This window comes from Zeus faber (assembly GCF_960531495.2).
Source record: "Zeus faber genome assembly, chromosome: 13".
NCBI classification, from domain to species: domain Eukaryota; kingdom Metazoa; phylum Chordata; class Actinopteri; order Zeiformes; family Zeidae; genus Zeus; species Zeus faber.
In genome coordinates this window covers 16,375,299-16,400,453 of record NC_137198.1, presented here as the reverse complement: position 1 = coordinate 16,400,453, position 25,155 = coordinate 16,375,299, and the positions used below count along the sequence as shown (strand labels likewise).

Sequence of the window (25,155 nt, the reverse complement as noted above, 5' to 3'; positions counted from 1 at the left end):
GGCCGGCTTGCTTTGGACACACACATCCAATGGTTGCCAGAGGACTCGTCAAAGCGCCTGTTCGACCCCTGGGACGCTCAAGTGGCAGTGAACGCGTTTGATTGGACGCCGCTCGCCAGCCCGCTGAAGCCTCGAGGCAGGGCGTGTCCGAGCGCCCCGCGTCGTACGAAGCTCCCGTTTGATGCGGGCTTCTGGAGCCTGTAGTCGGCAAAAATTGATAATGAAGCGATGCCGAAAGAAGGAAAAGACTGCTAATGGCCTTTGGGGTGTGCACTGTTCGCGCTCTAAAAACTGTCAAATTACCAATTCAAATGAAAGTTGAGAGTTGCTTGTGTGTTGGGCCGAACGCCTTCAAAGGTGAGGTGACCTTGTGGTTCCTCCGCGGCACGAAACGGCGCCAATACTCCGCTGTTGTCGACTCGCACGCGTCCACACGCCGCGCGCACGCACGCTTATCCTGTTTAATTATAAAAGTTCTCATTAATAATTGAAGCTCATTTTGAGAGTTCCATCTTTAGAAAGATATCTCGTCTACCGGGACTTCATTTCCGTCCTTGCTTTTATTCATAATGAACACAATTATTCCCGTCTCGGGGTTGTTTTTATCGGTAGTTTGGTGGTGAGAGGAGAAGAACGAGGGAGTCAACACAAATAAAGGCGTTTTTTATAGCCATGGCCAAATAAAATCCACGGTTATATCCAATTGACGTGGACATACAGCGTCCTCCATTTTGCATTTTGTGATATTCTATAATAAGGCTTCATTTGCAGCAGCTTTAGCCACCGATGACTAACTTGTCGTGTCACACCTGACTCGTGCTGCTGGAAGGATGATGAATCTCACGTCCCCACGGAGTGACGGAGAAGGACGGGATGAGTTCTGGCCCCATCGAGTCAGAAGGAGGCACTCCTGTCGCCGTCCTTGAGTCGCGCTCCCCACTTGTTGTGAAGAGCCCGTGGGGCCCCGTGGGGGTCCGCGGCGCGTATATATCTCCCCTCTCTGTGGTCCGTCCGAGGTGTCCTTGGAGCCCTGTCCGCCACCGGCGCATGCACTTAGGATAAGCGGCCCAGATGGATCACCTCGGAGCCGCTGCGAGCGCGGCATCTTCCAGCACTTTATCAAGTATGAATTGCTTCACTGTGGGGAGCCCTTATCTGAGGCGCCTTCCTGGGACGCGCCGTCCGGGGCCACGCTGGGGCCCGTTTGCCCCCCTCCCCGACGCTAAGTGCCAGTGTGGGTTGCTTCTCTGGTTGGCTCAATGAGATAAAACAACACTGACAGCTGTTGCTTATATAATGTACCGCTGCCATTGTCCGCTGAGTGTATTGGACATTCCTTTTTTTTTTTTTTTCCCAGCAAACACACAGTTAAGCGGATGAACCAACATGTGAAAATCCTGGAAGTCAGCTGAAAAACAAATAATTGGATAATTCACAGCGTGTTGGCAGCCCACGCACTATGTTGACAGGATTATTCACATCAGCTATAGAGAGGAGCTGTGACTGAAATAAAGGGCTTTGCTGCGGCAAAGGAAGTCTTGCCTTGCCAAGGCGCCTCCGCCCTTCCTCCCCGTCCCTCCGTCCCCCGTCCCCCCCTCTGCAGGCGCACTTAGAGGAACCCATTTGAAAGGCCTCTCAGGCGTGGGGCGGCAAACGTATTAATAGGGCGATGTTAATGGGGAGCTTGGCATTAAGGGAGCGAGGGGCGGGCTGGCACGGCCCTGCCCCAGCTCCGTACGGCCCCTTAAGCCCCCCGGAGCCTCGTACTTATTGTCGGGCGGGAGGCCCGAATGGAACCCGTCCGGGACACCCTGAGAGTAACCTCTGAGTAGCTGCACGAGCTCGCCGCACTCTGAGAGGAGGATGCCGGGAATTAACATAACAATCGAACAAAGCTAATTGCAATCAGGTTTGACGTGTAATAGAATCTGCGAGAAAGTTGCTTCCTACCAGGCTGTGTCGGTGATGGCTGCAGGGGTGGAAGTTACCGGCGGGAGGAGCCCTCCTATCTGGGAAAAACAAAGAGCTGCCCCCCTCGATATAGCGTTGTTACATTACTATATCATTTGAAATAATATAATGATATGCATTTAAAGCACTTGTGTGAATTATAGACGCAAAACAATGGGTTTTTTTAAGTTTCGAAGAACTGCGTCCCCCCCTCATATGCCTCACAGTGGTTTGGTCCACCGCCAACCCACACGCATTAGGTGAATCTTGTGCATCAACGCGGCATATTGTTATGTGGCAGCCGTGTCTCCTAATGTATGTACTGTATGTCTACGGAGGCAGGAGGTCCATCCACTATTACATTCATCATAACTCGCCAAATTTTCGACCGATTTTCAAGCAGTTTGATTTGTTACAAATGCCAGGCGTGTATTTACCATACAGGATTGAATTAAAAAATGTAATGGTTGAATTTTAAAAAGCAGGTTTTCATACCTAGATACTTTGTCTTTTGTCGATGGCGACAGAAACATTTCTATAATATAATATTTAAGATGAACTTACCCTATGAAATTGGGTTCTAAGCTTATAATTTCTTTCTTACCGAACGTATAATGTATGATCGTGGAAATAAGACTTAATTCATGAAAAATACATCATTACAGCAAACACTGAAGTTTAAATATTAAGTACGTTTCTGGCAGGCTTCTTGGCTTTCTGGACTCTTACACATTGACGGCAAAACATTAGGGATCTGCTTCTCGGGGAAAACGGGTGATTCATTAATGGGTGTTGCTTCTCTGCTACACTGTAAAGAACCTGCATGCTGTACAACCCTTATGTTATTTCCCTATCAATAATCCAGTATGTATACTAGTAATAAGGATTTCCTCTATGTACTGTACATTTAATACAACTTTAATCTTGGCAGAACCGTCAGTGTGCCCTTCAGGAATTGCTCTTGAGAAATTTTTCTTTTTATTACCCCTACCATCCCACCATCCCCCCTCAACAGTGAAATGAAATATCCGCCCCGGGATGACTGTTTATTTCCTTTATTGTGATATTCAGGGTTGGGAACCGGTGCCGACCTTCCAGTTCAGCGTGACAAGGATTTCTAACTGCCAACTCAATATGTCTTCTAATTCTTTTCGTATTTTGATTTGGTGAGTGTTACAATTCAGTATTGCAATTTCTTAAAAAACACGACATGATATTTTAGATCCGTTACTGTCCAATGCAAAGTTCTGCTTCACTATATATTGACATTAATTGCATTTAATGCCATTTGAAGCCGTCATTTTCACAGAAGTCGAGAACGAAAATGAAATTCTCACAATGTCAATCCTCAAGGCCTGATGGTTACTGATGGAACAAGGAAATACCGATACCCGATTTTGGAATTTTTTATTTTTTTGGAGGGAAGTCTGTGTTTAAACGGGCTATTTCTCTACGGCCGACCGGTCTCAAATCACCGCGTTGACGCGTTCGACAGCTGCATTCGACCGTCAGGTCCAGCCACGGCGCTGCAGCAGAAAGAGAGAGCCGGCCATTACGGCCAAATATATTTTTGCTCATCCCATTCCTTCAACTCTGTCGCAGACGAGACGAACACAACTTTGTATGTAAATAGTGAAATGGGAGTTATTTTTAGCCCAGGGAGCGTGTTCGATGGAGTTCTATGCTGTGTCTATGTAGGTAGGGATTGATGCTGCACCCGGGAGGTTATACTAAATGTTGTATTTCAGCAACAACTCAGACTTCAAACGTTCCAACGTCTGGAGACTTTGTCCAGAAGCGCTTCCCTCTCCCTCCATAATGGAAGAAAAGACGGTCATTTTGTCGGCGCAATCAGTTTTTCCACGGCAAAGGCGTTTTGTTTGCCCGTGTTTCTTGGCCGTACGACTCGTGATGAAAAGAAGCGAAAAGAAGTCCTCGAGCGTGGATTTTTTTTATCAGATGGAAAACGTTTAATTGCCACCATTTTAGGACTCACATTGTGTTTTTTATTTTGTAATTTTCGCACGCCTCACTAGAGCCCCCCACCCCACGGAGGTACCGTACAAATTCCCCACGATCGGGGGGGGAAACAACAGACAGAAAGCGACGCGGGCTTACGCACCGCGTCGTGAGTCAAACGTGACATTCAAATGACTGTTAATTACCGCCCACAAAGACGGAGGGTGTAATTCCGTGCAGCTTACGGCTCGTCAGACGAGCGAGGTTGTAAATGGATTTTGTCGATCATGGCTGTTCTTTGAGCAAACCCTATTGATGCAATTACATCACCATCTGCGAACGTCGCTTTGCACCAACCCTGTTTACCATCACATTAGATAAATAGATAGATAGATAGATAGATAGATAGATAGATAGATAGATAGATAGATAGATAGATAGATAGATAGATAGATAGATAGATAGATAGATGGATGGATGGATGGACGGACGGATGAATAGACTGTGGGGCCGGGTGGACTGCTCCTATGGTGCGGTGGTTCTTCTCTGTAATTGCCTCTCAGTTGAGGAGGGAGCCGCGATGAGTCACTCGGGACCAAATGTTAATCACTACGGCCAGCTCATCTGACTGAACAGCCCTCAGAGGGACCGGCCGTACCAACCCCTCCGCCCCTCCACCCCTCCGCCCCTCCACCCCTCCACCCCTCCGCCCCACAACCCCTCCGCTCCCCTGCCCCTCGGCTCCTCAGCGAACATGGACCTGCATTCCAATAACATGTTTGCCCGTTCGGAGCTCAAAGCGACCCCCGGACTGTCGGACAGATGCCGCCCGTCTTTCCCCGGGCTGTTTTGCCCCCTCTCAGGAATCTGTCCCTTCATAGAGAGAGAGCGTCCCTTCCTACGCGGTCAGGGAAGTCCCGCCCAATCCACCCGATCTTCATTCCACACCGCGAGGACGCAGGCGGCTCAGACGCCGAAGTTGTATCGTAAGGGAGGGTTTGTCATCGGTCATTGACGGTGAACGCTCTCATGTCAAAAGCTTGAAAATAATATGATCGTCGTCATGGCGGACCTCGCCGTGTGCCGAATCCCATTCCGACCCCCAATTGTTTCGTCGATAACTCATACGGCGGCGGACGGATCAATAAAAAAGACTTGGCGGCTTTGATTGACTGGGTGAGAAGACACCTTGGAAGAGGAAAAAACACAGAGACTGCACACGGGCTCCGTTTTAAAGGAAAACCTAAGCCTTACGGGGGCAACCTAATGGGGCGATCGGGGCGCCGTTGCCCCGGCTGAGGCTGAAGTTTAAAGTTAAAAGACTCTGATGCTCAGCGATCAAAAGGATAATGACGCGGTTTTAAAATACCAGAGTGAAGCAAATGTTCGTCACACTTCACCTTCCATTTCACCCCCGCCACCGTGGGATTCAATCGGTCGCCCCTTCGACGTCCACCCAACTGAATGGAACGAAGGAATGTAATGATTGCTTTCTCCCGCTGTGGATATTATTCTTCACAAAGGGACGGAAAAGGAAGCTTTTAGCTAATAAGAAAAATCAGAATCGATAAGAACGAGAGAGAGAGAGAGAGATAGAGAGAGAGAGAGAGAGAGAGAGAGAGAGAGAGAGAGAGAGAGAGAGAGAGAGAGTAGGTCAGATGATGCTGCAATAGGGTGGTAACATGAGCGGAAGCTTCCGTGGATATTCCCACGCTCCAAGCGGCTTTAGCCATTAGGGAGCATATGCACATTTAGCAACATGGAGGATTTTGTTTTCTGAGCCCAGCCGTTGCTCTGGGTGGTACGAGGCTCTGCAGCGCCTCAATATTGCTCCCATATCTTCGCAAAAGTGCACTGGCCCTTTCTTCGCTGCCTCAGAATGTCATTCATTTGTCACACACACTAGAGACACAACACACACACACACACACACACACACACACTACAAACTAGACACACCTCACAAACACACACACACACACACACACACACACACACACACACACACACACACACGCAGACTACCAACCATCGCCCCGTTTTACATTTTATCTGCGTGACTGAAGAATTCTCCCAAACAAAACCAACTGGTCCAAGCAAAGCTTTAAACGTCTGTGTGTGTGTGTGTGTGTGTGTGTGTGTGTGTGTGTGTGTGTGTGTGAGTGTGTGAGTGTGTGCGTGTGTGCGTGTGTGTGTGTGAGTGTGTGTGTGTGAGTGTGTGCGTGTGTGCGTGCGTGCGTGTGTGCGTTTGTGTGTGTGTATGTCTGTGTCTGTGTGTGTGTGTGTGTGTGCAGTGTAACTAGGCCATGGAATTCAATTGTGGTAACCGTGACAGTACACAGGCTGTAAATATTTATGTTGATGGCTCATTGTGATTCGCATGTGAATAGGGCCCTGTGATAACCAGAACCAGAACCAGAATCAGTTTGTTCCACCAGGTACATTTACATAAACTAGGAATTTGTTCTGGTAATGTTTGGTGCGTGACACTGCACACCATTAGCACAAAAAAATAAGATAAAAATAAATCTTCACAGTCATAAAAAAGGGAGAATCATAGTAATAAAATAGAAAAAAAGAGTGAAGTAAAAAAATGAATAAAAAAAATGTAATTTTTTTTTTAAGTAAATTGTCAAATATATACAAAAAGTCCAAAGATACCCGAGAAAATATAAAACTGAAATAGTCCGATGTATAAAAATATAAAAATATATAAAAAATGCGACATGCACAGGATAAATGATTGTTATGGGTATATAGGGTGTACATTATAAATATGAACTAGCTTCATACAGTGGAAGATAGAGAAGCACCTCCCCCTTCTCAGGGTGACATTGTGAAAAGCCTAATCCTCTTTTCTCCTATTTTTTTTTTACTAAAATGACTGCTAGCTGAACCGCATTCTTGAGCTCAAGATTGACATTTAGCCGCTCAATTAAAAAAAAAGACCCCAATACGATGATACAATAATAATTAATTCCCCCGCCTGTGGCAGCTCAGACTGACGTTACCGTCAACAAAGCAAATGGCACGTTGGAAAACAAACGCAGCGTTCACTCCCCCTTCAAATTTAACGACACGTCAGAATCTAAACCAACATACAGTAAATGCACTTGCATAACAGAAAATGGATTTATTTTTGTGCTGCCGGGCAGACGCTGATGTTTCAAAGCTCAATATTTGTCCTTTCTCTCGTTCCAAGTCTGTAATTCCCAGCGCAAAATCCCCTCCTCCCTGTTTGGTGAAAGAACATATTTCAATCTTTCCTTTTCTCGCCTTTTTTTTTTTTTTTTTTCTCTCCGAAAAAGTGCCGCGAGCATTTTCTTTCGTCGGAGAAATAGCAGGATAATTGGGATGTTCAAAGTCCCGAGGCGGGTACAGCCGAGCGATTCACCTACACAAACGATGGCTGAATTATAAGCGTCTGTCACCGGTAGATACCGTGCTGCCAGAGAGCGCAAAAAGCACCAAAATTAAAAAAAAAAAAACGCCGCTCCAAATCATTTTGAAATACAGTCCAAGTGAATGCGAGACCGCAAAGTTTGGCTCGTTCCTTTCGAGGAAGGCCATTCAATAATTTACGGGGCCCGGGCGGGCGCGCGGCCGGTTATTATTGCAATTTTCTAGCATTTTCAGATCTAATAGATGATTCATTTTTGGCTCCTCCAAGTTGAGAGAATGAAAGATTAATGAGCCAAGTCAAGCCTCGGTTGCTGCGCCGCACCCCGTTGATTCCACGTTAACGATAATCAATCAACGCAGCAGGGAACGCGGGGCGGTAAAGAGAAAATCTATAATATCTGTTCAGTATTATTTATTGAATGTATCAGTGCCACGCCCGGATAAAAAACAGAGCCGCTTTAACGGTAATGCTGCCGCTCCGTGACAGATCCGATTATGGAACACTTGTTTTTGAGCTGCGATTCGATCTCCGCTGCCGCCCCCGGCCGCATCAGGGGCTGATTAGTTTCAAATTAAAAGACTGTTAGAGGGTAATAATTGAGGCAGGGGGTGGAGAGGGGGGCGGCGTGACAAAGGCCAGAGCCTCCTCAGGTCCTCTGGTCCTGCACAGCTACTCTTCAGGTCCTGCTTAGGTCGTCCTTAGGTCATCTGGTCCTGCACAGCTCTTTCTCAGGTCCTCTGGTCCTCCTCAGGTCCTCTAGTCTTCCTCAGATCCTCTGGTCCTCCTCAGGTCCTCTGGTTGTCCTCAGGTCTTCTGGTCCTCCTCAGATCCCCTGGTCCTCATTAGGTCGTCTGGTCCTCCTCCGACCCTCTGGTCCTCCTCAGATTCTCTGGTCCTCCTCAGCTCCTCTGGTCCTCCTCAGCTCCTCTGGTCCTCCTCAGCTCCTCTGGGCCTCCTCAGGTCATCAGGTCTTTTTCAGGTCCAGCTCAGGTCACCAGGTCCTCCTCAGATCCCCGGGTCCTCCTCAGATCCTCTGGTCATCCTCATGTCTTCTGGTCCTCATTTTTTGATGCAAGACTGCGTCAGCATGTGGTGGAAGAAGTGCTCAGAGCTCTTGCTCTCAGTAACAGGTCGTCCTCTGACTCCCTGACACAAAATGTCTGGAGTAGAAGTGAAAATACCAAATTGACATCTACAGTACAGTATACTTATGTCAAAGTACCTAAGAGGTTGCATGCAGATCCTGATCACAAGTTACAACAACAAGAATAATATTGGTGGTGTCAGTAATTTATGGACTGAATGAATCATTGATGAGCAATGCTAAATAGGAGTTGGACAGATCCAGTCCCGCATTTATTTATTTTTTGCTTTTGCTTTCGCTTTGGCTTTATTATTTAGCTTTTATTGTAATATAAATCCTATTTTTATAAAAAGAAAAAGAAAAAGAAAAAAGAAAAAAGAAAAAAGAACTTAAATAACTGTGTTATGGAATTGTAGCAGAATAAAAAGGCAAAAGTTGAAAGTCTCTGAAACGGAATATACTTACCTGCTAATGCAAGTACATATACTTGAAAATGTAACTCAGTACGGTCACAAGAGTACTTATACTTCGATATCGCTTTCCTCCGCTTATGTCGCCATGAGCTGTCTGTCATCCGGCGAGAACAATCACCCTCGCTTATCACAGCAGCGACCTCAAATTTCCCACACACACATTTGCACACATACAGTATGTACTATGACTAAGTGTGCTTGTGTGTGTTTTTGCGTGCGTGTGTGTTTTCCGTGAGTAAACGGCGCACTGTTAGTGGTTAATGTGCAGTCGCTCTCTAACGACCCGACAGCTGGTTTGAGGTTTGAGGTTCCAGCTCCCCCCACCGCTGATCCTCGGGGCACGTTTCGACGAGCCAGACACCTCCCTCCACCTCCTGCTCTCCTCCTTCGGAACAGGACTTTTCACTTAGTCCCGCGTTGTCAGAGTGACGTCCGCCGCCCCTAAAAGGAAAGCCACAGACACCCGGTTCTTAATAAGCAGAATACTGCAAAGGCAAGGGCTTTCATGAGTGGGCCATCGGCTCCAACACCTTTGTGTTCCTTCATTCGGACATAGATAGGGACTTAACAGACATTTATTTACATGAAAATTGTGGTGTGTCTCTGCACGCAGGTAAGGGTTTAGCGAGGGAGACGGAGTCTTTCCCGGCCGTGGTACGCCTACATGGCGAGAGATTTTATTGTAACCTTGAACAAGAAGGTATGCTGGCCACAAGTATCAATCACAAATGATAATGATGAATATTATAATTATAATGATGATGATAATGATGATGATGATGATAATTATGATCGTCTCGGGTGAAGGAGGAATGTCATTCCGCTGCTGGGCTGCTGACAAGCCCGTGTGGCGAACCCCCTCTGCAAGACAGACAAGGCATTAAGAAATCTCCGGCGCCCACGCGGGCGCTGATAGGGGCGATTCGAGGCAGCTTGGCGACCGCGGGAAAGGGAACCGCGCTGTCGTCCGCAGCCGGTGCCTGACCACACACCACAAAATCTTCGAGATTGGCACTCTACAAAGTCCCAACTAATCTGGTTTTAAAGGGTTTTTCTAGATGACTCGATAAAACACCTACACCTGTATTGTGTATCACCATGGGTTTGTGTGTGCGTGTGTGTGTGTGTGTTTTTGTGTGTGTGTGTCTGTCTGTTTCTTTTACAATACCAGTCATCGAATTGACAATTAATTTGCTTTAGAAGTGCACGAGGAACATGGGTCCTCACTTACCAGGTGTATTTAGTTATACCTCACTTTGATACCAGTACAAAAATGTGTGTGTGTGTGTGTGTGTGTGTGTGTGTGTGTGTGTGTGTGTGTGTGTGTGTGTGTGTGTGTGTGTGTGCGTGCGTGCGTGCATTCGTGTTTGTGTGTGTGTGTGTGTGTGTGTGTGTGTGTGTGTCTGTGTGTGTGTGTGTTTTACTGTACTTGTAAGGACCGGTCTCCGAATTATGTTATGGTTTTGAAGTGCACCATAAACATGGGTCCTCACTTACCAGGTGTATTTACTCTGACCTAACTTTAATACCATTACAACACTGTGTGCGTGTGTGTGTGTGTGTATTTGTGCCTGTGTGCATGTATGTGCCACGCCTGAGTGTGCATGTGTATTTATTGAAAGATTTGAAAGGACACACCTGCATTAATGATGATCTGTAAAACAGCTATACCTATGTGTGTTTCTGTGTGTGTGTGTGTGTGTGTGTGTGCGCGTGTGTGTGTGTGTGTGTGTGGCCATAAGGGAAGCAGGATGGGCGGGGCGGAGTAATGATACACGGCGGAGCTATCAAATCCTCCGTTACACCGTGACAGGAAATCCATGTGTGTGTCTCTGAAAAGGTCAAGGGTCCGCGCTGTTATTCACTGATTGCGTCCGAGCAAAAGCAAAACATTCGAGAGTAAAAGGAAATTTAAAGAAAAAATGGAAATAAAGGATTACTATGGCAGGGAACCGGGAGAAGACACGCAAAAAAAATGGATCACACACTCACAGGCGTTTCTCTCCTCCTCTCCTGAAAGATGTTCAGGAGGAATTTGTTAGATAGATAGATAGATAGATAGATAGATAGATAGATAGATAGATAGATAGATAGATGCTTTCATCATCCCCGTATTAAAACGAAACAATAAAAATAGGGATGAAAGAAAAATGCATGACATGGAAAATGTAGAAAATATACACTAAACCTAATGATAAACAGGTAAAACCTAAAAATAAGAGCAATTCAATAAAACAAAATAAAAGGTCATGTCCAAAAATGAATAATACGGAGTGAAGCAGAAAAACGAATGTACAATAAACCTGACATCAAACACGACCCTTAAAATATAAACCAAAAGTTGGTAAAGCCTATACACCAAAAAAGTAAAATTGACAGTAAACATACACACACCACTCTGTCAAAATTTACATAACGGTGGTTTGTGCAAATGTAACTGAGGAGCAGAGTGTCTGACGGAATGAAGAATTCAAGGGGAAAGAGGGAAATATTTCTTTAAATCAAGACGGTTGCTAAGCGGATTAAGATATGATGAGCCGTTTAGCAGCAAAGTACATCCCGCCTATAAGAGCCCAAATTCTCACACACACACACACGCACACACACACACGCACACACACACACGCACACACACACACACACACACACACACACACACACACAGTCAGTCCATTCAATCCATTCAACAGTTCGCTAATGATGCTGTGGGACAGATCCTCGGTTCTGGATGTGTGTGTGTGTGTGTGTGTGTGTGTGTGTGTGTGTGTGTGTGTTCAGGGACCGGCTGGATCGTTTAGCGGTAACCGGAGAAGGCGTCTCGTATTCCCAAAAGACGCTTCCTCCCATCGCCCGTGGTCACATGGACGGATATGATGACGTCACAGTGCACACAACTCCGTGCAATTACTCAATCACTGAACGGGGCGGTCGACAAAAAAATCGAGTCCGTCTTTTGCTTTGGTTCTTTAATTATGTTGATGTTACAATGATCATGTTACGCTGAGAAGCAGGACGGAGGTGGATGGAGTTTCCTGAATTTGGGATAATATTCATCTTATGTCATCGTCTCCTTCGCCCAAATCGTCTGTGAATGACAGTCAGGTCGACTGACAGCTGACCTGCTTCATGTGGCCCCCTCTCCTCCCCCTCTCCTCCCCCTCTCCTCCCTCTCCTCCTCCTCCTCTCCTCCTGCTCTCCTCCCTCTCCTCCCGCTCTCCTCCCTCTCCTCCCCCTCTCCTCCCCCTCTCCTCCCTCTCCTCCCTCTCCTGCCCATCTCCTCCCTCTCCTCCCTCTCCTCCTCCTCCTCTCCTCCTGCTCTCCTCCCTCTCCTCCTCCTCTCCTCCCTCTCCTGCCCCTCTCTCCTCCCTCTCCTCCTCCTCCTCTCCTCCCCCTCTCCTCCCTCTCCTCCTCTTCTCCTCCCTCTCCTCCTCCTCTCCTCCCTCTCCTCCCTCTCCCTCTCCTCCCTCTCCTCCCTCTCCCTCTCCTCCCTCTCCTCCCCCTCTCCTCCTCCTCTCCTCCCTCTCCTCCCCCTCTCCTCCTCCTCTCCTCCCTCTCCTCCTCCTCTCCTCCCCCTCTCCTCCTCCTCTCCTCCCCCTCTCCTCCTCCTCTCCTCCTCTCCTCCTCCTCTCCTCCTCTCCTCCTCCTCTCCTCCCCCTCTCCTCCTCTCCTCCTCTCCTCCTCCTCTCCTCCCTCTCCTCCTCCTCCCCCTCTCCTCCCTCTCCTCCTCCTCCTCTCCTCCTCCTCTCCTCAAACCTCCCTCTTCTTTCCTCACCTCACCTATCCCTCTCCTCTCCTCTCCTCCCTCGCTCCTCTCCTTCTCTTCCCTCCCCTTCTTCTCATCGCTCCTCCCTCCTCTTCTTCTCATCGCTCCTCCCTCCTCTTCTTCTCTTGTCTCCCTGCTCTTCTCTTCTCTCCTCTTCTCTCAGCTCCCCCTCTTTCCATTCTTCCTCTCCTCTCCTCTCCTCTCCTCTCCTCTCTCCTCCTCCTCTCCTCCCCCTCTCCTCCCTCTCCTCCTCTTCTCCTCCCTCTCCTCCTCCTCTCCTCTGCCTCTCCTCCCTCGCCTCCTCCTCTCCTCCCCCTCTCCTCCTCCTCCTCCCTCTCCTCCCTCTCCTCCTCCTCTCCTCCCTCTCCTCCCCCTCTCCTCCTCATCTCCTCCCTCTTCTCCTCCTCTCCTCCTCTCCTCCCCCTCTCCTCCCTCTCCTCCTCCTCCCCTCCCCTCCCTCTCCTCCTCCTCCCCCTCTCCTCCCTCTCCTCCTCCTCTCCTCAAACCTCCCTCTTCTTTCCTCACTTAACCTATCCCGCTCCTCTCGTTCTCTCCCCTCCCCTTCTTCTCATCGCTCCTCCCTCCTCTTCTTCCCTTGTCTCCCTCCTCTTCTCCTCTCTCCTCTTCTCTCAGCTCCCCCTCTTTCCATTCTTCCTCTCCTCTCCTCTCCTCTCTCCTCCTGCCCTCCGCTCCTTTTCTCTCCTGTCCTTTCTCCCCTCTCTTCTATTCCCTCACCTCCTCTCATCGCTCCTTTCCTATCCTGCGTTTCCCCTCTCCTCTCCCCTCCTCTCCTCTCCTCCCCTCTCTTCTCCCCCTTTCCTTCCCTCCAATCCGTTCGCTCTCCCCTCTCCCCCTCTCCTCCTCCTCTCCTCCCTCCTCCCCCCTCCTCTCTCCTCGTGCCCTCCGCACCTCTTCTCTCCTTTCCTCTGCTTTCTCCTCTCTCCTCTCCTCCTCTCCCCTCTCCTCCTCTCCTCTCCCCTCCTCCCTCCTATCCCCCCCCCCCCTCCTCTCCTCTCTCCCCCTCTCCTCCCCCCCTCCGCTCCTCCTCTCCTCCTCCTCTTCTCCAATGGGACTAACTCTCCATCGCTGTGATGCTTCCTCTCCCGTTCCTCGGACTCAGGTTCAGGCCTGTGGTGCCAGCGAGGCTGAGGAACCAGGGCTTGACGGCGTCACGTCCTCCCGCCGTAACCCCATCACCCCCACGCCTCCGGGAATGTCGACAACAACAACAACAACAACAACAACAACAACAACAACAACAACAACAGCCACAACAACGACAACAGCGGCAGCGCCGACAATGGACAGATGGCCTCGAAAAATTCATTTGGCATTTACCTCATCAAGGACCCCCCGAAATAAAAGCCAGCGTGAGGACGCATCGCCGTAACGAGCGGAGAAATCGAATCCGCACCCCTGGCTGTTTTGCCGCGGCTGCCTCGCTTGAGCCTTTGGCGGCTTCATTTATTCCGACATACTTTGCGAAAGAGGCTCGAGGAGAGCATTTTTAATTCCGCCCTCACCCTGAAGAAAAAGGGAGCTCATGATTCATGCCGGGGCTTTTCGACCACCTTCTGTCGGGGGGCCAGATGTGTAACCTCTCAGCAGCTCACAAATCAACTCCTTGTTGTTGTTGGAACAGTGTCGCTACCTGTGAAACAATGAAAAGTCAAATGAAAAATGAACCAACCTCAAAGAAAAAGTTTCCCCGTATATTGATCTCTCGTATTGTTTTATACCACCTCTGCATAGCAGTTTGTGTTATTGTTTTTTTTTAATTACTTTCAGACATTTCAAGTATTTCTCACTTAAATTCAACTATGAATGAGAAACAGTTTGTAACTAAATTGATCAATATACAGTATATGTTCCCACTTGTGTGATGTGACTATTTACAAATAATCACTTGACAAAAAGTGAGGGAGCATGTTGTGGATGGGACGGCAATAGGCGGAACAACAGGAACAACTTTTTACCGGAGGGCATTTCGTCATATTTGGCGCTAACCTTCTATCTTGTCCAAAGGGCCACTGTAGATTGATGCGCGGGACGCATTTGGCCCCCGGGGGCCGCCGGCTGACTAGGCCTGATCTAACGCTTTAAAGTTGGCAACTGCTGACGGCGACTCCCTCCTCCTTCGGAACGGGAAAATGTCAGTTCCCGGTCCGGGCCCCTCCGCGCCCCCGCACGCAGGTACGGAGACATTTGCACCGCTGCTATTTCGAGCGAGCACGAGGCGGCGAGCGCTCAGCTCCCCGCCGCTCCTTCTGGAGGTAATGATGAATAAGTGCGGCTTTCAGCAGCCCGCACTCAATGGGCGGCGGCAGAGAGGGTGTGTGTACACGACACATCTTCACTCGGATCCCTGAAATAGAACAGGTCTTTCGCCTTGCACGCTCTGCTTTGTTGTTCTCCTGTATCCGCCGCGCCCCGCCGCCTTTCTTGTATGTTAGCGGCTTTACACCTGAGCTTGCAGGTCTGGCAGGAAAAAAAACGAAGCCGAGATTTCCTCCTCGGCTGGGAGCCCGGGGGGGGGGAAAAAGGTGCCGAGTCGTTGACAACAGAGGGAAACGCGATCGGAAGAAGAAGTTCAGCCCGACGTTAAAAAGGAAACGGGCTTCTCCAATTCTGCCCGGACAGACGTGGCGCACGGAGACCGAAGCCACAGTCCGTTCCTTTTTCCTTTTTCCCCTTTCGGCGTTTACAGAGCGGTCGTCCCGGCAGGCGTTGCAGCTGGTGCTGGGTTGGGTTTTTGGAAACAAGCCGGTCCGAGCGTGGCCGGTGTTGGAAGCCGTCAGAAGCCGTTTCTCGCGGGTTCATGGCACTCGGCGTGACGTTGCTCCCCTGGAGCAAATCCGACCGAAGCAAACGACCTTTGCTGTGGCTTTGTGGGTCAGTGCCCGATTAATTGACGCCCCCAAAATTAAACTGCCATTTCTCCGAAAGAGCAGATGGAAAGATACGATTTGCCTTATTTTTTCTTTTAAAGCAGGAAAGTCGATTTTGGGGCCCTCCCGAGGTCCTTTGTGATTGCCCTTCATTTCTGACAGTCTGAGAATTTTTTTATTCCAGCTTGTGTCAGACCGTGCACTCAAGTCCGATCAAGCCTATCAACGGACGGCTGCGTTTCATCAACGGCAGCTTTGATCATTTCCTGTGCGCAGCTGTTTTAACACGGTTCGCCTGGCCCTGTTTTTTTTTTTTTTTTCCCACCTTCTTTCCTTCTGTTCTTTTTACATTTCTTCGATGTCAAGTGAGTTTGTCCGTCCCCCCCGTATTAAAGCAAAGCGAGCGAGATAAGCCCTCCCTTCCAACAAACTCAATTGAAGCCGTAAATAGTCTGGCTCCGCACCAGCACTGGAAGACAGGGTTTCTTTCCCTCGTGGGGCGTCGCCAGAGATAACAGGGTCACGAGGCCCACATTACATAACATGATGTAAATCGGCAGACGCCTTTCTCCAAAGCGACTTACGATAAATATAAACGGTGGCAAAATTGCTGACTACAATGCGTAACGTGTCACCGGCCTCAAAACCTTCCTTTCTCGACCATGACAATACAACCGATTCAGGCAAAAAAGAACGACTGCCGACGTCTTTTCAATAGCGGGGGTGGTGGGTTTCGGGAATGAATTGGGTTTCACGTCGGGGGCCTCCGGGGTAAAAAACGTTATGAACCCCGGCTGTAACAGACCTCAGGTTTAATTGCACGGTTCCTCAGGCTCAGTACGCAGCCATTAACAATTTACCTTAATTTAGTCTCACTCCGTCCCCAAAATCTGCCCCTTACATCAGTTTAAGTCTCCCTTGATAGAATCCCCGCGCCCCACGCCCCGCTCCCACCGCACCGCTGGCTCGGAGACAACCACCCTCGTCAGCTCTCCGTCCGCACCGCCGCGCTGTGTTGATCGGTTCTTGAACAAGCCGCAGGATCACAACGGGATGCTTTTGGACGTCGGTCCGCTCCCCCTGTGGGCCGTCCAGCTCGATGGGCAATCAAGCAGCAGTTAATTGTACTCTCCCCCCCCCCCCCCCCCCCGCAAATTCTCCTCCTCTGGGTCGGTTTTGTCGGGACAGGCTTTGAATTTGGAGTGACTGTTAACGGTCCTCGAGTGAGGGGGAAAACACTAATGCCGGTTGTGTTAGTCTATTCCAGATGAAGCACCGGGGCTCCACTTGACTTTGAGGGAAGACTCTTTCAAGCAAACCCCGCTTCACTGAACGCGTCATCTTTTGGGCAGTGGTTGAAAGCGAACATATATATATATATATATATATATATATACACGATGCATTGTTTCCGTTTCGCCGAATTGATCGGTAAATCCAGACGCTTCAGCTAAACAATGCAGAGGCGCACGTCTCCATACGCTTAACCTTCAGCAGGCTTCCAACCGGAGGGCCGGGATTTGAGTGATTACATTCGTTTTTTTTCAACAATTAACTTTAGTGCAGGAACAATCCGGGCCCACTAATGATTACGGGGATTATACCGTATGAGAAAGGTTTTTGGCGAAATGGAAAAAATAGCCGCGCGAGAGCGACAGTTCGTTGGAAAGAGTTCATCTCCCGCGGAGACGGCAGTTTGGTAAAGAATCGTCTCAACGAGGCCCGAAGCCGTTTGGGCGTCACCGAGTATTCGCCGGGAAAACACCGCGAGGCATAGGAGGTGAATAGCCGAGGCAATGTCTCCCAAAGACTGTAAAAAGGTGTGTGTGATCACATCTACTGTTGTGGCGGTGTTTGTTGTGCCGGGGTTGTGTTGCCTCCCTCTCCCTCTCCCTCTCTCTCTCTCTCTCTCTCTCTCTCTCTCTCTCTCTCTCTCTCTCTCTCTCTCTCTCTCTCTCTCTCTTCCCTCCATCTCTCATCTGACGGATGGAGCAGGGAAGCTGAGGGACCGCGGGGCTCCTGGAGTCTCCGCATCGTGACTAGGCATGCCTGCGCCCAGCTGTCTGTGGCTGCGCGGTGGGGGTAGGGGGGCAGAGATGGAGGATGGGGGGGTGGAGGGGGTGGAGGGGCGGCGGGGCTGTGCCATCCTGTCTCCCCGGGAGGCAGCGTTATCACATCCCTCCCAGGGCTCCCGACACCAGCTGGAACTCACTTAATTATGCATCGGGAATGGCGCAGAGGTCGTTGTCAAGTTTTAGGCGACAGGTGAAGAGCGCCGGGAAGAGAGCAGCTGAGGGCGGAGCTTCGCGTCCCGGGGTTCAAACGTCGGCATCGAAAGCCAAGCGCGTCCGCGATCTGTTAAGATGTGTGCGGTAGGCACATATGAACGCACACACACACACACACACACATGGCCACCCACACACACACACACACACAGACACATATGCAAAGTCTGCAAAGTCTGCACAATCATGTGTCTGGAGTTTGCACCAAACTTTAAAGAAGAAACAGCCACACTCCGGAAAATAGGTCAGACATTAGTCTCACTGTCTGTCTCTTTGACATCCAAACCGTTTTATCCTCATAGACCCAAATGTCTTTTTTTTTCTTTACAAAGATGAGTGTGTCTGAGTCTCCTGATGACTGTTTAATCATTAATGGCCCTATTACTGCCTGATACATCTTTTAGCAGCGCCTGGTCTCACTCTCCTGGAGCCGGGGCCGTGTTTTAATAGCCTCCTCGATCGCCATTTTGAGAAACGGGACTTGGGTTTCATTGAGCTGCTCAAAGGAACGTTGGAGAACATTCGGTTTCCTTGATCTGCCCGACCTTAACTTAGAATGTTTCATTTTTCACTTTTAGGCTGAGGATTGGGCTGTTTTGTTTTTGATGGGTACTTTTTTCTTTCTTCACTTTCTTGACACACACAACCCACACTCACTCTTGACACACGTAAGTGACTTTAATACACCGGTGAATTTGCTTGTTAGTGTCCAACACCCTCAGCTTAAAAGCGGCATGGTATTTTCTTCAAGTTGTGTGTGACAAATTGTCACACAAGCAAACACAGCGCACACACACATGCACACACACACACACACACGCGCGCGCACGCACACGCACACACACACACACACACACACACACACACACACACGCGCGCGCACGTCACAAAAAGCAAATATACAGCGACACCATAACACACACCTTCTGCTGATAACCGTTTATAGAGCGCGGTGGTGAGGGGGGCAAAGTGCCGTTATCGCTGGCGAACAGGAATGCCGGGCTCTCAGAAAGCCCTCCACACCAAGCTGCAAACACCATTAGCCTGCACGGCAAAGAGATAGAAGGTGCTTGCTCTGCTGCCGTGCCAAGTGCTTCTTGTCGACTGTCATCCTATAGGGAGATAATGAGTTCCTTTTCAATGCCGCTGCCGCTCCGTCCAAGGTCCATTATTGCACTAGAACAAAAGGGCTTAATCCTTTTCCTGTGTTGTGTCTCTGGGGGAGGTGGAGTCATTGGGCGCTGTATCGAATCGAGCTGATTTAAAAGCTCGCTTTCCATTGTTTTGCATGGAAATTTCACCTTGAAAGGAATCGATGGGAATGCACCGCTGGATACGTGTCGAAACCGCCGCCGCTCTGACGCATTCCCGCATAGACTCAAGCGGGTCTCAAATACTACAGCTTTATTTATGAACGCACGTGGCCAATGCTGTTCTGCTGTCTATCTGGCTCTCGCTTGGCCTCTAACCCACTCTGAAATGTATCAGCCCAGGCAGTCATTTTCCACGGTGGTTGTTCAATAATTCAAATGCAGACACTCTCTCAAACTGATGGTGAGAAAATTGTAATTGCCTTGCCACGCAGTTGAGTCTCTGCCTCACTCTGAGCCGCTCTCGCTGTAGGTATATTATTAAATCCCTATGCATCCAGAGCGCTTGCTTGGCAGTAGATTTATGGGGGGCTGCGTGTGAATCATTTATTTGATGCTTTACCAGGCATTTGATCGTGAGGACAGCAAAGTAAATTACAGAAATATGGACAGCTTTACAAGTGCCTGTGTCTTTTTAAACCGGCTATCCCTCGCCCATTACCGGTTCAAAACGTGGAAAAAGTGATCAAAAAGCTTTGCCTTTCACTTTGTCTCTTGATGAATTGGGCTCTGGGTTTTTTTGGGGGGGAAAGCCGTCATTATGGCATTTAAGAAAGATCAGAAAATATCATAAATCACAACAGGCTTTAGAAACAAGAAACACATCTTTGGGTGTAATAATCGCTCCCTATGGGACCTGCATGGTTTGTTGGTGCGAGCCGTGGTTATTGCTGCGGGAATCAGGTTCCCCCGGTGATAGCCAGAGCCGACAAAAAGCAGACTAAGCATCCAGCAGCAATCGCTGAGGTTCCGTGGGTGCAACTGTTCAAAAGCTGCTCCCCGGCTCCCAGGCTGAGGATTTGACACACATGCAGCGCCGCTGGAAGGGGCTCTGGTGGACCTGCCAGTTAAACTGGTGGATTAATAGTGGAGAGCAGAGGGGAGAATACAAAGGAGAGAGGGTGTGGGGGGTCCACTTGTGTGCTGGAATGACACAAAATATTTGCAATGAACATGTCTTTTGTTTCTTTATGAGGTTGACCTTAAAGGTGACGGGTTAAGGGTTGTTTTTCCTGCTCTCTCTCTCTTTCTCTCTCTCTCTCTCTCGCCCCCTTTTGCCCACGGCACCAAAAACCTTGTTCGAGGCTTTTGTCTCAGAACAATGTCAGGTCAAGGGGTTAATTTCCTGTGGCTGACCTTTGATGCTAGAAATACATTTAAATGATTTCCCTCAGACCTGGGAATGTGGAGGACGGGCAAGAACCACTTTTCACACAGGAAAAGTGCGCCTGTGTATGTGGACGTACACCCCAGATGTGTGTGTGTCGTTGAATGTGCAAAACTGCGTGTACAAGTGCACCTGCACGGCTCAATCTACGCACGACTGAGTTACTTGCCATGCGATGTGGATACATAAATAAAGGCTTTTAACGGCCAGCGCAGTGACCCCGGCAGCTTTGCATACGGCCTCAGTTAATACACCCCCCGCACGCTAAATCACATTCTCTTGAATACAGATTGATTTCTGTTAGATGGCTCCATCAGGCCTGGTCCATGGCCACAATTAAGCTGGTGTAGAGCGGTGGTAGCAGAGCACTACCTGAAGCTGCTCAACCTCTAGCACTGACCTGAGGACCTCTGATATCTGAGCAGGTCTAGGGGCTTCACTGCCCAATCCCAATCTGTACACTACTCCAGACTGGTTTTCACCACTGAAGTGCTTGTGTGTGTGTGTGTGTGTGTGTGTGTGTGTGTGTGTGTGTGTGTGTGTGTGTGTGTGTGTGTGTGTGTGTGTGTGTGTGTGTGTGCACACATTGTGCACCGTACCGACAGCTCTTGTAGTTACGAGTGCCCTTGTGTCCTTGAGTGAAGCTGTTTGCTTTATTCGCCCGTATTGAGCGGCTGAGCGGTGCAGGGAGCTGAGCCACGCCTCATTTTTGGCAGCTGATGTGTGGTGTGCTCTGAGGTGTGATGTTCTAGCACACTGGGGAGTGGCGATGGCGGCGTATATATTCGACGGGCAGAAGCCACCCGACAAAGTAAAGCAGAAATCAGATTTTATTCCACTTATAATGTGAATGTTCTTAGATCCAGACTACTGTTTTTGGAAAGCTCTGGGCATGTTATATTATATTATATTATATTATATTATATTATATTCAAATTATCCTCTAATAACACATGCATGCCATTTTTCACTCATACCTTCTTTTTATTTTTAGGTTTATGATAATATAATTACTTTACCCATGAGGCTATTGCATCAAGATGCATAACAAAATGGTGCAGAACTGTATTTTTGTAGTTTCTGGGATTAAGGTTAATGTTAAGGTTTGAAACATTTATAAATAGCTATTACGCAATGTATATAATCATTTGTTTTTAAAAAACATGTTTTATTTGCGATGTCATGGAGACTACGTTACCCTAATACTAAGTGTAACAGCAACGTCTCTGATTGGTGGAGCTCCTTTTACCGTGTAAATGTTTACCGCACTGGCTGATGGGTACATTCAAATTTTCAGCCAGGCGCACAAGCACTGACATTTATATCCAGTTCAGTTGTAACTATGATTACAATTCATACTGAGGGTATGACTCTATATGACCATAACCCTATTCCTTATACCCCTTCTTTCATCAAGTTAGTTTTAGTTTTAATGTACATATCTTTGCCCCCCCTTTTTGCTCATGCCCCCCCGCTTCTAAAGTCAAAGAAAAACTCCCCATTCAAATGAAGTGGTTAAAATCTTGTTATGGGCATTCGTTATGCAAGTTGTCATTGTCGCTAGGGGTGGACGATACTGCAAAAATTTGATTTGATCCGATACCATGTAATACCAGATGGCCAACATGGATATCGATGTCAATACCAACACCGATACTGGGGCCATGCGGGACACGGCACTCCGACTAGGGTGTTGCGAAGGGGCGTTCACGTAACAGTGACGAGCACCAAGCAAGTGCATGTGAAGAAATATATACATAGAATTTAAAAAAGCAATTTTACGTCTTTTGGAGAGAGAAACTGATCCCTCTATTGGTACCGATCGTATTGACGCTAGAATTGATCTTCAAAGCGCTTTCAAAACGAGATGTAGTATCGGTAGTATCGATACTTTTGGTATCGATCTGCCCACCCCTAATTGTCGGTGTAGACCAGGTCTGATGGAGTCGTCCAGCAGAAATCAATCTGTATTCAAGAGAGTGTGATTCGCTGCGGTGTATTAACTGAGGCCATATGCAAAGTTTCCGGGGTCACTGCGCCGGCTGATAAAAGCTTCACGTCTCCAGGTTGCATAGTAAGTAACTCAGTCGTGCGTAGATGATGTCGTGCAGGTGCACTTGTACACACAATTTTATGCATTTAGTGACATCTTTTAACGGTGTATTAAAAAAGGCCAAAACTTTAATTTTATTTTTATTATACTTTATTTTCACTATTTATATCAAAATAGCTGTACTGAATATTTTGGATAGTTTGGTTAATATTAGAAAAGTTTTGTAAGGTTAATGCTTGATAGCAATGTTTTGGCATATATAGAAAAATTAATATGCCTATTAAAAATAAATATAATAAAATAATAATAAAAAATATATTTTTTAAGAGCCTTCAAATGTATCGATAATTTACCTGCCTATTCTGTCCATTCTGTTCGTGCTACAGTGGCTTCCTAAAACCAATTCCACCATTAAAGACTTGGTTGGACTCGACCAATGAGGACTCATTCAGAGCACGCACCTCATGAATATTCATATCTTGCCCAGAATATAAATAGTTCTTCTAGCTACCGGAGTTTCAGGACTTTATTTGGCCGGTAGCCAGAAGATAAAGTCATTTATTTTGGAATATGCGACTCATTAAAACACTATAGTTGCTGTGTTATAAAAAATAAGGTTTTTCTTGAGGCTGTTATCTTGAGGCTTATATCATCCTATTTTACCCCAAGCTGGCAATTGCTATTCTATGGAAGCGTAAGCATTCACTTGAGAAAAAAAACTGCTGTTTTTCCGAAATTAACGAGATCAAATTTCATGGGGAAAAAAAAAAAATTTGCTCTGCTTTTCAGAATTAAATCGATGCGTACGTCGTCGATTCGAGGAAACAGAGCAGAACCGCCAAACAGAGCGGGATGGTGATCCTGCCAGAATCTCTCATTCCTGCTCGGGTTCGATTGCAACATGTCCCGCCTGTTGGGTTGAATCCAGTTTTATTTCGGTTTTGGGTTTGAAACATTGGGAGATATTCGCGTCTTTAAGTGGTTTGTCGGCCTTGCGGAGGCACCTCGGGACTTGATCTGATCTGCTGGACATGTCAGTGTTCCTCCAGGATCAGCCGAACCGATATGGCATGCTTCACGGATACAAGATGATGGCTCTGAAATGCACTACGCTTCCGAAGGGAGTGAGGACAACGGTCCTGCTCTGTTCGGTGGTTCCGCGCCGCTTTCCCGGATCAACGGGATGCAGTACGTAACTCGTTGAATCGGGAAAACAGTGCAGAATTTTTATTTTTTTATTTTTTTCATGAAAACTTATCTCGTTAATTCGGAAGATAACAGGGCAATTTTTTTTTCCCTCAAGTGAATGCATTACACAAAATATTTAGATTTAAAAAAAAAAAATAATAATAATAATAATAAGCTCTCTCCCTACAAGCCTCCACTCTTCAAAAGGAGAGGTGACCTCCGATGGAGAATGGCGCCATTGTCGTCAATGATTTTTATTTGTGTAATCAGTCTGACAGTATCCAACCAATGCCCGCTCTGTGGACTTTCAGAGACTGTTCTTCGTTGGTTCTTAAAAATTCTTGAGACTTGACCCACTTTTCAAAGCTTTGAGTATTTGAATTCAGACGTTCTGTGAACATTTCTCGGAGACTGCCTTTGTGTTTGGTCCAGCTAAATGGGAACTTTTACATTTTTTTAGTGGGGGAAGTAAAACAATTTGCGATTTACAAAGATGAGAGCCAGGGTGGGGCTGAGTTGAGGTTTTACATTTTGAGGCTTTTTTTTCTTGTGCGGTTTATAATGTTTTTTTTTTTTTTTTTACTTTAATTTTCTTTATTCTATTAGTATTATGATTAATATATCATTATTACCAATATGAATTTTATTTATTTATTGCTTTGTTCAATTGAATTGTCTTCCATTTTTTTGTGCTTGTGCCACTGGAATCAGTAGATACCACATATCTCTCTCTCTCTCTCTCTCTCTCTCTCTCTCTCTCTCTCTCTCTCTCTCTCAAACATGATTACATTGCCAAAGCAAATGGAAAACAAAAAAGAAAAAGTGAATGTAAAATTACAGAAGAACAAAGGGGCAGGTGCTCGGGCACCTCACCCACCCCCTCTGCACGAGCTTGCACGGAACAGCAGTTATTTTTCACTGTGCTTAGTGTTGAATTACAGGGAAAAAAACCAATGTGTTAGTGTAACATATGTAACCCTAAATAATAGAAATCTCTGTACGTGTGATGACAGATGCAGCAGATCATCCTCATCCTGGACAAATGTTGAATGTTGCCCCTATACACAAACACACACACACACACACATACACACACACACACACACACACACACACACACACACGTCAAGTCAGTTCACGTCAGTTACACGGATGACCTTGGTTAACTGTTTACGCACCAAGTAAATGGATTTTGGTGTTATTATGGTTTTACATGAGCTTTAAAGACACTCCGCTTCCACTGACCCGCCCGCAGATCGAAGACATCGTCACGCGAATACAAGATGAGAAAGCAGGAGGGGTCGCCATCCGAACCGTCAAGAGTTTCCTGTCCAAGATCCCCAGTGTGGTATCAGGTTGGTAACAATATTTCAGTGCCCCAGTTTGTGTGTGTTTGTGAGTGTGTGTGTGTGTGTGTGTGTGTGTGTGTGTGTCTGTGAGCGCGTATGTGTTTTGGGGTGACACAGAGAAAGAAAAGGGACAGAAAGCCAGCGAGTCAGTAAGGCAAATATGACCTTTTGGGCTCATTTAAATTGCTGCTACTGCAGCCGGGGGCAGATAATGTCTTT

General features: G+C 47.6%; 1 protein-coding gene across 6 annotated transcripts in view; it reads left to right on the top strand.

Moving 5' to 3' along the window:
* LOC307238695 (regulator of G-protein signaling 6-like) overlaps positions 1-25,155 on the top strand; it is a gene marked incomplete at both ends in the record, with an annotated part of 38,592 nt that overhangs the window by 3,912 nt on the left and 9,525 nt on the right. For all 6 annotated transcript variants that reach the window (XM_080011795.1, XM_080011794.1, XM_080011799.1 and 3 more), the window contains one exon: positions 24,843-24,942. In XM_080011795.1, the coding sequence (XP_079867921.1) occupies positions 24,843-24,942 (100 nt within the window). The remainder of the gene's footprint in view (positions 1-24,842; positions 24,943-25,155) is intronic.